The 14,144-nt window shown below is 43.6% G+C and overlaps 4 protein-coding genes across 4 annotated transcripts; 2 read left to right on the top strand and 2 right to left on the bottom strand.

Annotated features, from left to right (window-relative positions):
• Positions 1-231: 231 nt before the first annotated feature.
• SAPINGB_P005508 (uncharacterized protein) lies at positions 232-1,633 on the top strand (the record flags this gene model as incomplete). The annotated part of the gene is made up of 5 exons (XM_032000222.1): positions 232-256; positions 309-345; positions 394-404; positions 465-485; positions 537-1,633. 5 exons carry the CDS (start codon positions 232-234, stop codon positions 1,631-1,633), a joined length of 1,191 nt encoding a protein of 396 aa, XP_031856113.1.
• A 311-nt stretch (positions 1,634-1,944) lies between these two features.
• Positions 1,945-6,685, bottom strand: SAPINGB_P005509 (uncharacterized protein; the record flags this gene model as incomplete). The annotated part of the gene is made up of 2 exons (XM_032000223.1): positions 1,945-6,501; positions 6,581-6,685. The coding sequence occupies 2 exons, from the start codon at positions 6,683-6,685 to the stop codon at positions 1,945-1,947; spliced, it is 4,662 nt and encodes a 1,553-aa protein (XP_031856114.1).
• Positions 6,686-7,558: 873 nt separating this feature from the next.
• Positions 7,559-9,433, bottom strand: SAPINGB_P005510 (uncharacterized protein; the record flags this gene model as incomplete). The annotated part of the gene is made up of 1 exon (XM_032000224.1): positions 7,559-9,433. The coding sequence occupies one exon, from the start codon at positions 9,431-9,433 to the stop codon at positions 7,559-7,561; it is 1,875 nt and encodes a 624-aa protein (XP_031856115.1).
• Positions 9,434-10,097: 664 nt separating this feature from the next.
• SAPINGB_P005511 (uncharacterized protein) lies at positions 10,098-13,822 on the top strand (the record flags this gene model as incomplete). Its single annotated transcript, XM_032000225.1, has 2 exons — positions 10,098-10,122; positions 10,203-13,822. The coding sequence occupies 2 exons, from the start codon at positions 10,098-10,100 to the stop codon at positions 13,820-13,822; spliced, it is 3,645 nt and encodes a 1,214-aa protein (XP_031856116.1).
• Between the last annotated feature and the right edge of the window lie 322 nt (positions 13,823-14,144).

Here is a 14,144-nt window from a genome sequence, read left to right on the forward strand (position 1 = left end):
TGCTAAAACAATAGAAAAAAAAATAAAAACAATGTTGATGCTGGTTATCTCAAAATGGAGGAAGAGAAAACTAAAAAAAAAAAAAGTTAAGGGAAACTTCGCCTTTAAAGGTGTCACGTGTAAATCATGTGACTAGCAAAATTTTATTTTTTAAATTCTCACTGAACTTTTCAATAGTATTTTGGCAAACTACAAACAACTTCAAGCAACAACCAAGTTAAGGAAACAAACATGTCTTTTGATAGAGAAGCTGATGGTATGTCTAAAACCCATAGTTCACTTTATATTCATTGCTAATTTTTTTTTAGACCAACTTGAATTCACGTCGTCTAGTGGCGTCGCGGTGTAAGTATTCCGCTGGTTAGACAGAGAGAGCCTGGACTAACCGAACAGTGTGCCATCATGTAAGTATTGATTAGATATAATTCAAACAAATCACAGAAACATTTTTCTAACTTAAACAGTCGATGCCATGAATTTAAAAGGTAAATATTTGCAATGTGCGATAACCTATGTTCATTTCTGACATGTTTTAGATTCCCTTGTACGCGGCATTTACGCGTATGGCTTTGAGGCACCCTCGGCCATCCAGTCGCGCGCTATTACCCAAATCATTTCTGGCCGTGATACTATTGCACAGGCTCAGTCAGGTACTGGTAAAACAGCTACATTCTCCATTGCAATGCTGGAGGTTATTGATACCAAAGTGCGCTCACCACAGGCTATTGTGTTGTCTCCAACACGTGAGCTTGCAATTCAAATCCAAAACGTCATTATGGCACTTGGAGACTATATGAACGTACAGTGCCATGCATGCATTGGTGGACGCAAAATTAGCGAAGACATTCGCAAGTTTGAGCACGGCCAGCACATTGTTTCTGGAACTCCGGGCCGTGTGGCTGACATGATTCGACGACAGTACTTGGACACACGCAACATCAAGATGCTGATTCTTGACGAAGCCGATACGCTTTTGGAAAAGGGGTTCCAGGAACAGATTTACGAGATTTACCGATACCTGCCGCCGGCCACCCAGGTGGTCGTTGTGTCGGCCACCTTGCCACATGACGTGCTGGCTTTGACACGCAAATTCATGACGGACCCTGTGCGGATTCTTGTGAAGCGTGATGAGCTGACCCTTGAAGGTCTTAAGCAGTACTTTATTGCTGTGGAAAAGGAGGACTGGAAGTTTGATACTTTGTGCGATTTGTATGACACGTTGACCATCACACAGGCTGTTATTTTCTGCAACACCAAAAGCAAGGTTGACTGGTTAGCGGAGAAGATGAAAGAAGCAAATTTTGCTGTAGTGTCAATGCACGGTGACATGTCTCAGGAAGAGCGTGAGAACATTATGAATGATTTCCGCCAGGGCAACTCGCGTGTGCTCATTTCCACAGATGTGTGGGCTCGTGGTATTGATGTTCAGCAGGTGTCACTTGTTATCAACTATGATATTCCTCTTAACCGTGAAAACTATATTCACCGCATTGGCCGTTCGGGTCGATTTGGCCGCAAGGGTGTCGCCATCAACTTTGTTGCTGACGATGAGGTGCGTTTGTTGCACGATATTGAGCAGTATTATTCGACCCAGATCGACGAAATGCCCGTCAATATTAGTGATATGATTTAAGCGGGAAAGAAAGGAAGAAAATAAAAAGTTTTTAATTTAAAAAGCCAATTGTTAAATTTTGTCAACATTCAACATTGAACAACCTCCAGAAAATGCATACTGGATATAGATTGCTTTTAACATGTTAAAATAATAATACAACTGATTATAATTTAAATGTAATGATTTATAAAATGTACAAAAAGTGAGCAGCATTAACCTATATAAAATACCAAGCCTTATGCTCAACAAATACATCATGTAATAAGTTGCTTTTTTATGAAATAACTTTTCACTAGCCATAGTATTATCAGCTATTGTTGCAGATTTTATTAAACCACATTTTGGGCAAATGGAGCATGGCTTTTTGGCAATGAATCAGCCGTAACTATAACCGGAACTACAACCTTAACTGCCTTCGGCGGGTCGCAATTAACAGTGATTTCAGCCTCGTACTCACGGGCAACGTATGCTGACACAAATGTCGGGACGACTTGCAACTTATGATTAGATGCACGGTACTGGGGCGATGTATGAAGCTCGCGCAGATGGGTCAATGGAATGATGGCTGTGCACCCGTACATGATTGTTTTTGGGTTAAGATGTGATGGGGGCCGAAGTTGAGACCACTTGGAGGTTCGCAGGTTTTCCAAAGTGATGACATTTTGAGAATGCTCCAAAACCCCAGGGAGTATTTGAGATGCAGTTGTTGAAGAAGTTGAGGAGGAAGATCCGTTGCTGTTGTGACGAGAGGAACCGTCGGATTTATTACTACTAGTCATGGGGGTTGGTGCAGGATACTGTGTGAATGGCCCCTTTGTTGATACTCGTAACCGAAACTTGAGAATTACCGAAATACCTGTAATCAAAGGAAGTGACACATGGTGCAGATCTGGGTTTGGAAAGAAAATAAGATAAAGGCGAATGGCACGGCCGTCATTAGTAGAGCACATCTCTATATCTCCAAGTTGAGGACAATTGACCAAACTGCTTGCGCTACTATTAGATGTAACTGAGCTTAGATTATTGTCTGAAGATGATGATCTTTGGCTATTAAGCGAGTCTATGCTAAAACGACGATTGACTTGGGCAGTTGTTGATTGCGAATTCAAAACCCCTGGTGTATTAACAATGACTGGGTTCTCGGTACGTTTAAGCGCAAACGTTTGCAATCCTAACACATGCAATTCTTGGATACCAAAAGTAATGGATGTACGCAGGAATCCACGGTTAATCACGGTTCCCGTACCTTTGCAAACGCGACGAACTTTGCCTCCAGGTGTGTCGTTTGAAGATCGGAAATCTGCAGGTGCGTATGATGGCAAAAGTGTGATTGTAAATGAATTATCAATCATTGTGTTTGATTTGTAAGTAGCAATATTAATTCCTGGTCCAAGCTCTTTTTCCTGCTCCACAATTACACGCAGTGAGTAAGCTACTTGCACAAACGGGAATGCCTGCGTTTCAGAAACAAATGTAAATGAGGGTGGTAATCGTTGTTGCAGAGGGAGCGGGTTGGGGAGTTGACTCGGGTTATGTGGGAGCAGCTCTGGAACAGTGACTTCAAATGGAAATGAAAACTCGTCGCCACGGTTGGCAAACGTGACGACAGGTGAACCAGCAGGTTGTGGGTTAATGTGGCACACAGCCAGCATGACTGTGCGCGTGCATAGTTTTTTCCCAAGTAGCAGCTCGTTGAAGACCAGTGCCACAGCAATGCTCTTGATAGGTCTATCCTCGGTCGGTGTGTAGTGTACAACCCCTGATATTTTGTCACCAAGATCATATGTTTTTTGCGGTGCTGTAATTTCAAACTTGAGGTCCTTAGGTGCTCGATTTGGACTATTGAGTGCAGAAGGAACCTCAGTCACAATTTCGCAGGTTGTGTTGGTACTTTTGGAGCTAGTTGTAGAAGTGCGGCGCGACGATCGTGATGAAATATTGCTGAGTCGTCTTAACGCTCCTGTAGAATCAGATGATGGAGTAACAAGAATTGAAACGCTGACATCGCTATTCATTGACGACATGGAATTGCGTTCACGTGGATGCGGGCTTGTAGACGAACTGGCACTAGAGCTAGCTGTGTTTGTCAAGTTCAAGTTAGGTGACAACTGAGGAGAAGGTTGTGGTGAAGGAATAATAGCCTGGGGTCCTATTTGAGGAGCAAGGGAGCCGGGCTGCTGCGCAACAGTAAGAGCCAGACAACTATCAGAGGGCTGTATAATACCCGAGTCGTGTGGAACAACTGTAAGCTCGCGCGAGTTGACGGGTGAAGGAATTGGGAATGGGGCTTGACGGAAATGTGTAGCGATGATTCGTGCAGCGTGAGACTCTGTAGTTTGCGAGGCATTTGACTCTGATGGAGAAACAGGAAATTGCACAGTAGGAGGTTCATGGTATTGAGGTTGAGGTTGAGGTTGAGGTTGAAGTTGAGGTTGGAGATGAGGTGGAATCACTTGGGCTTGTGGGCTTATTGGTGAAAAGTCAGATACCGAGATTGATGGAGCAGAAGCAGAAAATGAAGCAGATGGTTGTGTAATGGGTATCGAGACTACTGGACTTTGCGATGTTTGCCTGGGCTGCTGTAAAACTGGTTGCGAAGCCTGTTGTTGAGAAACTGGCTGCTGCAAAGGATATTGTTGCTGTGAAGCAGATTGTTGCGGTGAAGCAGATTGCTGAACTACATTAGTGGGAACAGAAGACATAGGACCGTTTCCACACTCATCATCATCGTCTTCCATACTAACTTTGGGAATTATAGGCAAATCAGTTTGACCAGCCAGAGACGAGGATGGCCAGGCTGAATACGACGAGTCAAAGGGAATAGGCAAATGAACAGATTCAAGGCAAGAGTAAGCCATGGAGTCAAAAGAAGGAGTCGACTCGCCAATTGGTCGTACCATATATTCATCATCATCATCATATCCTGAAGCAGGCTGTTGATTGGAAACATTTGGTTGAGCAGGGATTTGTTGTTGTATTGATATTGATTGTTGAATAGGGGCTTGTTGCTGCTGCACTGGTATGGGTTGTGGAATAAGAACACTTTGTGGAGCAGTATACTGTTGTTGAAACGCAGTTTGAGGAGTCACTGTTTGCTGAGCTGTTGCTGGTTCCGGAGAACTAACGATTGGCACTCTGGCCATGGGGATACCTTCCTGGTACTCTCCTGTGCCCAAAATGGCACTTGCTGGTTCCGGTGTGCTTGATCGTGATTCTATCTCAGACACTGCATCATCTTCACTGTCCGCAGCCTTATAATGAGAAACAGTAGGCGTCACACTTCCAAGATTGTCCGTGGACTCAGAGTAATACCCCATATTTGTTGGATGCTGGAGCTCATGCTCCAAAGAACCAGATGCAGATGCAAACGACACAGACGGAGTGTGAGGCGATGGCTGTGCAGCAGGGAACTGAGAATGAGCATGATATGGATGATGAAACGGAATGGAGAAAGAAGACGATGAAGTGTTGCTTTGATCTTGATCCGGAGAAGGTGTCATGTATTGGTGTTGGTACGGACTCTGCAAGTACGGCTCAGCGCTTGAATAGGAAGTTTGATAAGCCGGGTATTGCGAGTAGTCTGCAGAGCGCGTGGGGGCTTGGTTTCCACGAGTCGGAGCTACTGAAAGTGCAATTGATGAAGCGATGGATGAAGCAAAGGAATCCACGCGATGGCCCAGACGGTGTGATTGAGCTGAATTATTACCATAGATGTTATCATCATGGCTGTAATAATAATCTCTAGTTGATGAGGCTATGGATGGGGCATTAAAAGAAGATATAGAACCTGTGCGTTCGTGAACCGAGACACCGACACCTTGAGTCCCATATAATGAAGCTTGATCGGGTTGGAGTTCAACAGACATTGAAGCTGTGGAACCGTGTGGAGACCCAGAAAGTTCACGTACGGTGGAAGCTGCAATGATTCGTTGCGGGATGGGCGCATGGACGTGAGAAGTTTCTTGGGGGTCAATGTGGAGTGATGAGATTTCCGAGCGCAGATCAAGCATACTTGAAGTGGGAGAAGATGAAGGAGATGTAGATAACGAGCGTAAAGATGGTGAGGAAGACCTAGAAAAGGTCACGGTTGTGTCCTGACGCGGTTCACGGTGGCCGATGGCTTCTCCGTGGTGAGTTCCGATTCTCAGGGTCTCTGTTTGGGCAAGATAATTTGTTGAGCTTTGATGGGCAACTGTAGATTGCTGTTCTATTTGGGTATTTCCTTGTATGGTATTGCTAGCAAAAGAGTTTGTAGCGGTCACTGGCTGAGCAGCAACAACTTGGAGAACTTGTGGAGCTGATTGCGTTGGTTGTTGCACAGGTTGCGGTAGATGCGGTAGCTGCGGTAGCTGCTGTTGAAGCGGTTGCTGCCTGAGTCTTAAGGGACGTTGGGTAGGGACTTGTGGGCGTTTTCTTTGATCTGGTTGGTTTGTTGAAGGTTCAGCAAAAGGTTGGAATTCCGAGGGTTGAGGACTTGGCGCTGAGCCTTGGCTTTGTGATGAACTTGGCGGTCTTTCTTGTGGTAATGGCGGTAGTGGTGGTAGTCGTGGTGGGTGCTGGATGTTGAAAAGAGTTAAAGATTCAGTTGAAAGAGTTGTTGGAGTTGTTTGAGGGCTATCATCAGGCTCTTCAACGATAGGTTCTTGGGCTTCAGGAACTGGTTGTTGTTGTTGTTGTTGTTGTTGTTGTTGTTGCTGGTTGATGGTGAGACTGGTTTGAGGTGTTTGAGGTATAACGGGCCGAGAGTACCGGACTGTATGATTACCATCACCACACAGGTCCATAGTGGCTGTGTTTTCAAGGCCATGAATTTGAGAAGCATATTCATCCCAGGAATTATCAAATGGAGGAGGAGGAAAGTTTGGAGTTTCGATTGATCGGTAAGTCTAGATATGAGAAAAAAGAAAAAAAAAAGAGATCAGAAAGTCAGAAATATGGGATTGTAGAGTTCTTAAATTGACATACTGGAGACCGGTCAAGACGAGAAACAGGAGGCGGGTCACTTCGCATTGCTATTTCATAAGGAGGCGGGATATCCGTTTCCGTATCTGTGATGAGTGATCTGACCATGTTGGATATGGTGATTTGAATATCAATAAAAAAATATTGGAGAATTATTTGAAAAGATGGTTTTATTTTAAAAAAAAAAAAAAAAAAAAAAAAAATTAAAATGAGAAATTAAGAGGAATTATTTGTGGTGAGTATTATATTTATTTATATAAAAAGCCACCAAATCATCCTTATATGCACTTGTTTTTTTTTTTTTTTTTCCAGCCCTTTTCTACACACGCGACCAGAATGACGTTTATTTAATTTTATTTGTTCAAGCTTTACTTCTTTTTATCGAAGTCAAAAAAAAAAAAAAAAAAAGACGTTTACTTTTTCTCAGACAGTTTATTTTTTCAATTTCTTCGAATAAGAATTGCTTATCGCCCCCACGTGCATCACCTTCTTCATACCGCGGGGTTCCTGTTTGGGGTCTGAGTGGTGGTGAACATCACCCCCTAAGATTTTTTTTCTCCTGTAAGCTAGTCTAGTTGCATGCGATAAATCAAATAGTACTATTAGTGTATAATAAATCAATGTATAAAATTCCAAAATCATTTTTTACAAATTAGTACAATTATTAGAATCAAAAAAAAAAAAAAGATGTTGTTTTTTTCCACCAAAATATATATTTATTAAATATCTTTTAAATGACTTTCTAGGCTGCTTTATCGTCTAAACATTTTCCTTCATATTGTTACAGGGAATGCTCAATGATAAGGAAAAAAACCTTAATTTAAGCTTAAATATTGGCAACTCGCGTCACGTACACGTCGCGTAAAGTTAAAAAAAACCTTTTAGTTACCAAAAATAAGTAAGAAAGTAAGTAAGTAAGTATAAGTTATTTCACAGTAAGTTACATGTACAAATACAAAATCAAAATCTCGCCAGTCTTCACTACTCAACGTCATCCTCTTCAGGTTCAACCTGCTCCAAATACAAGGCCTCTCGACTCCCACGTTCAACGTCCACAAATGCAAGTACACCAATAGGCAAAATTATCAGCAATAACAAAAAGTAAAACGTATATCTGATATTGTGAGTTTTGTCAGTAATAAGACCAGTCACAAACGGTCCAAATACAGAAGAACCCTTGTCAGTAACGCTAAAGAGCGAAAAAAAGGTCGTTTCTTTGCCTTTGGGAATCAACAATGAAAAAACAGACCGACATAACGTATTAATACTACCCAATGCAAACCCATACCAGGCTGCCAACAGATACATTTCCCAAGGCGACCGCAGACCAAGATGCTTGGTGAAAAACCCAGCAATGCCATAGACAGGAATCATGGCTGCCAGGAAAACCACAAACATAATACTTCGCACAGGATTGGCCCCCAAACGTGGGGCAAGGTAGCGTGGTGTAAGAGTAGCACCCAAGATGCCGAAAAACACTACCATGACACCAATGACAGCCAGCGACGGGGCACTCATCTGGAGCTCTGTTTTGGCGAAAAGAACAGCTGCAGAGTTAATTGTTGTAGCAGCGTCTGAAATCATAAACCATGCCAGCAGAAATGTAGCCACGTCGCGCATTTGGCGCGCCTCGCGGAACGTCACATAAAGTGTACGCCAACCATAAGCAATGTATGTGTCTGCACCGCGCGTGACCCGTGACAAAGCACGGTGGATTTTGTGTCGAAGAGTCGTGTGCGCACGCACGTGTTTAGGACGTGGCAGGGGCGGTCCTGGTCGAGAACGCAACAGAGTTGCAACGGGGATTTGGAAAATAAGCCACCATAACCCGACCACAAATACAGCAACCTGGAGAGACCACGTGCTGGATCCAAGGGCTTTAATCAGAAGAATGGTAACAAGTTGAACAATTAATGCGGAAATGTATCCGAGAGCTATGCCCTTTCCACTGATGGCACCTGAAAGTTTAGAAACAGTTGTGATGAGCAGTGGATGGTCAAAAACATGTTTTGGTGGATCTGCTTCCAGAAGCAAATTGTCTTCTGAAGTTAGTTGATCATCATAACTGTTATTATTGTGATCTTGAGATTTAATATCCTCGGCGGTGGCCAGCACCTCCGGATGGTTGCGCACAAGCACAGGTAAGAAAGAGTTGCCGCAAACAGAAACTGCGCCAAAACAAGAGTTTGATATTATTGCAAGAATAGATGCTAGAAGGTAATGCGATTGAGTAACAGCAAGAAACCCACAGGTAGAAATTCCTCCTACAATTGCAAACCAGACTAAAAGTTTCTTACGGAACTTTCCACGATCTGCGGCACCGCTCATTGAAATTACAACAAGCGTTTGGATTAGCACACTGAACGAAAACGTATAGAGTGCAAATGATGCAGTGTCGATGTAATAACTGTGTCCAAAGATAGGGACTACACATTGTTGTGCTCGCGAAGGATCACCAATGTTTCCTGGAGGTGGCAGTCCTCCATGGCCTGGAGTAGGTGGTGGTGGAGAGTTTGGGTCTCCGTTTGGTAGCGGCATGCCACAGGGGACATTATGGTCATCCGCACGCACTGCATTGTCACGCGCAAATTGTTCGAGCAAAATAGGGACATAAGTGCCGACGGCAGAGACTATGAACGGTTCAGAAGCCCAGGCATAAGCAAACCACCCCCAAAGTTCACGGCGGGTCGTAGGGCCCTGGTCCTCAACCACGTATCTAGAGGAGGATTCTGATCCTGTTTGCAAAGAATTGGTGTCTGTGTCTGCAGAAAGAGGTTGTGGAGAATCATTTGTTACTGGGCCATCAAGGGTAGTCGCATCTGATAGTGGAGATGTTGAGTGAGGTGGGTCTGTCATTGTTTTTTTGGTAGTTGATTTTATTTGATTAATTAATGAGGTTGGAGTGGGGAAGTTGTGTAATGGAGAATGCTTGAAAAAAAGGGTGGTAGCTTTTGTTTTGGGGTGGTGAGAAAATTGGAGGCAGGCAGTATAGAGGAGTGGCGGTGCATCCGGGTGGTCCGACGCCGCACTTTGTTACAATTATTTCTTAAAAAAATTTATTGTGACAGATATAAGTATTAAGTATTAAGTATTAAGTATTAAATTTTACTACTATTTAATAAATCCAAAATTTGGGGTACCCCCCATACCGGTATGCAGCTAAAAAAAAAAAACGAAACCTTCTTTAAAAAGGGCTTTCTTTATTTTTTTTTTTGGTTTCTTCCGACAAACAAACAAACAAACAAATAACGCCGACCCGAGACATTTTCTTGAAAAAAGCCTTTTATTAAAAGAAAAAAAATTAAGTAAATTCTAATACAGATCTGTTAAGAATTTTTAAAGTTTTTTTTTTTTTTTTTTCTAAATATATAAAGGTATATATTTATTTAAAGATACACCTACTCACATAATTAGGTCTAGACCTAATCAAGATTTTGACTAAAATATCAATACTAACACTGCTGCTTCAATAACAATAGTTTTAGAAGAAGAAGAAGACGATTCATTTGTAAATTTTTCCATGAGGCATTCTCTCAGATCTCCAGGTAAGCCCCCTTTTACCCCCTTAAATTTTCCAATGTTCAATATTTATAAATCTAATAATTTAATTCGACGCGTCATTTAGTTTACTACGTTGACCGAGACGAAAATGCCGTCCAGTCATCAAATCAAGCCAATGCAGCTGGTGACTCCTCATCTATGAGAAATGTAGGAAATTCCAGTTCTGGGACTCCTTTGAAACCCCGAATGTCGCCTGTTAAAGGTCCACGCCCAATTAACGCAGCAACAGCAGCGGCAGCAGCAGCAGCAGCTTCTGGAACCCAGACTTTCAAACAACAGCAGCAGCAGCAAAACCCCATTTCGTCAGTTGTTTCTTTAGGTTCTTCAACTTCAGTTCCAACTTCAGCTTCTAAACGTTCTATGCAAAGCTCAGCCATGGTAAGCGCAGGTGTGGCACCATCATCAACACCACAAATACAACAAACTCAGCCAACTACAGCTGCTAGTGTGCCTCCGTCTTCATCTTCAAGACAACAGAAACCGCCTTTTCTCACGCCTCAATCACTTCTACCACCTCCTATTTCTTCTAACACGCAAACAACAACTGATTCTTCTTCTTCTTTTTCTTCTCCTTCTCCTTCTCCTTCCAATCCAAACTATTTGCCTGTGAATATGTCGATTTCCAGCAACTTGGGCTCAAATAATGTCTCCAGTGCTTCGCTCGCTACAAGCACCGTAGGCTCTTTAAACACCGCACGCTCACACGATTCTTCCTCGGCTCAACAGTCACCAATGGTACAAACGCCTGAACTGAATCCTCCGGCTCAACAGCAGTCACCGGCACCCCAATCGCCGGTACACCAATATCCGGTACACCAATCGCCAGTACACCAGTCGCCAGTGTTGCAGCCAACAACTCAACCATCATCAATACAGCAGTTCCCACCGACTCTACAACCACCACAACAACAACCATTTCAGCAACGCTCACCGACCCTTCAATCCCCGGCTCAATTTTCACCAAGCTTACAATCGCCTACACAGTTGTCGCCTGTTCAGCTGTCATCAACAGGACCTGGCTCACCTGTTCATCCTGGCTCCCCACTTCTTTCACAAGGCTCTACTGTTGGAGCTGATGGTCCGGATACTCTACATCAGACTCAGCCACAACAGCAGACCCCGCATCAGAATCATATCAAACGGAAACAAGTCAAGCGGAAGCCTATTAGTAACACTGTATTGCCACCACCCACTCTATCACCTGTTGATAATAATAATAATCTAACTGTTAATACCAGTACTAACCATGATGCTAATGAAAGTGGAGGTAGTATTCATAGTAATAGCAGTGGAGGTGGATTGCAGTTGCCCTCGGATAGATCTCGTTCTCGTACACCGTCACCTTCTAGGGACTCACAGACCTCATCTGGACGTCAGTGGGAACCATTTAAGATGGGAAGTTATGATGAGCCTCAGAAAGAGGCTATGCATGAAACTCAACAGCAGTCAACTCGCCAGAATTTGGAGCCCATGCAAACAAGTCTTCCGCAAGATATTGGTGGCGACCCGTATGCTTCACAGGGCGGTTATGGTGCCGAACCTAATCATGGTTTACATGTGACACCTCCACAGACATTTTCTTCGTCATCAGTGGAATCGTCACAACAGCAACAGCAACAGCAGCAGCAGCAGCAGAAGGCTTCTAAAAGAGCTTCTGTTCTTTACTTGGATACTAAAAGCTCGATCCCAAACTTTTCAACGCCACGAGCATACCGACATTCTATTCAGATACCTGCACAAGGAGGAGGAAATGGGGGGTTTTACGATTCGTTGAATGCAAAGTATTCAGAACAACCTCAGCAGCAAAATCATCAGAATCCGCAGCAATTCAACCAACAACAACAGCAACAACCACATCAACCACATCAACCACATCAATCACATCAATCACATCAACAGCAGCAGCAGCCTAACCAGCACTTTAATCAACAAAATCAGCAGAATAAGTACAATCAACAACAGCAGTTTAACCAGCAGAATCAGAAGAATCAGAAGAATCAGCAATTTAATCAGCAGTTCAATCAACAACAGTTTAATCGATCTCCTAACCAACAGTTCAATCAACAACAGCAGCAGCAGCCCCAACAATACAACCAACCGCAATCTCCTACATCGTTCATACAGAACTCGTATGGACAAGTAACTTCGCCTCAGCTCAGCTATGGCAGCGAGCATACGCACCGTAACTCAGTTGCTACAGGAATGCCAGATTCACAGGAAGCTGGATTTGGTCCGAGTTCTTCGCGCAAGTGGAAGTACCACATTCAAAAGAATTTCAAGGACCTGTACCTGACTACAAATCCAGACACCAAGTACTACTTGGCTCCACGCGCGCCCAGTTACTATGTGGAAATCACAGAAGACGTGACATTCAACAATGCAACTGGCCAGTTTGCGTTTACTCTGATGCTGGTCAACGCGGTCAAAGGTATGTGCGAAGTGATGGTGACTCGTCGGTTTCGAGAAAACACGGACGACGATTTTTTCGAGATTGTGGTGTACCGAGACGCAAACGAGCCAAGTGACCGGCACGACGAGTTTGATTTTTCAGGAATGCCTCAAGCGCACCATGAAATTTCGGGAGGAAGCAGCGGCGACGGCGAAACTAATTTGCAAAACCTCAAGTCAGTGGACCTCGGGAATAACAACGGTGGTGGGCCCGTGTGCGTGGAGTCGTGGCGTTGTAATGCCATGCCAGTTGTTGGGGCTGACGCAGGATCTCTACTGGAAAGCCGTAGTAGGAGCAATAGTGTGGTGATGGGCGAAAACGGCGGCGGGTTTGGCGGTAGTCGCACGGCTATTCGACAATATACGCTTTTGGATCAACGAGGGCGGCGGTGGGTTGTGGGGAACCGAGCAGATCATATGGACATTAATTCATTGGGTGTTGAAGAAGAAGCTGAAGAACAAGAAGCCGAGCTGATTCCTATTGACGGAAGTGGTAGTGGTAGCAATGGAGGGTTTTCAGGGTTTGGTAGCGGAGGTGGTCAAACAATGGCATTTTTTAGAAGATCTACAAGAGTTTACTTTTTCGCACCTGGATCTGGAGGTCCAGAGACAGATAAGATTATGGCAGTATTGCAACGACGCAAGCAAGTCCATAAGCAATTGGCTAAGGATTTGGGCAAACTTGCAATTAAAACTGGGCATACGATTTCGGAGAAGATTGAGGGTGTTCTTGATGGTGCTAATAATAATAATAATAATAATGGAGGGACTGGTGGTGGTGGTGAGTCTACTTCGCATAAGGCCTTTCTCAGAAACAAGTTGAGTGGATTGTCGAGTAGATTAAGTGGCCATGGTCAAAGCAATAGTGTGAGTACAACCGGCAATTATTCCAATCAAACTTATGCTGGTTCACAGAATGTTGTTTCTTCTTCGTCACAGCCACGACCCACACCTGGTATTATGTTTAATGATGCTGCACCCAATCCTTTAAATGTTGCCGATGACGAGTCTCAAGACAAGTTTGGTTGGTTGACTGTGTTTGAAAGTGCTAAACACCGGGCTGGGATGTGGTCGGTAGTTGTTGCCTCGACGCTGGCTGTAGCTTATGCTCAACGGACAGATCGCAAGGAGCGGTCATTGCAGCAGAGAATGCGCAACATTGGGCGCAAGTATCGAGATGCGCGGTTGCAGGTTCACTATGGCCAAGGGCACCGGTACACCCGATCTTCTGTATGAATTGAGTCAAAGTATATATATATTAGTCAGACCGAAAGTAAAAATTTTACTCTTTATAAAAAGATTAAGACTTTTTTTTAATTTCAAAATTCAAACTTTGATAATGAAAATCACCAGCGGTTTCGCTGAGAAAGAAAAAAAGCGGCTTTAAAAGAGTCACGCAGATCACTTGAAGGTTTTCTTTGTTTTTTTTTTTTTGTTTAGAGAAACTTTTTAGTATCGGACCGTCACAATTACAATTTAATCACAAAGTTCCGGATCTTCAACTTCAACAATCGTCGTCATCAATCAACAAAAAAAAAAAAATGGCTCCTCGAGTATC

Source organism: Magnusiomyces paraingens (genome assembly GCF_902498895.1).
Source record: "Magnusiomyces paraingens strain CBS 517.90 genome assembly, contig: contig4, whole genome shotgun sequence".
In the NCBI taxonomy this organism is placed as follows: Eukaryota; Fungi; Ascomycota; class Dipodascomycetes; order Dipodascales; family Dipodascaceae; genus Magnusiomyces; species Magnusiomyces paraingens.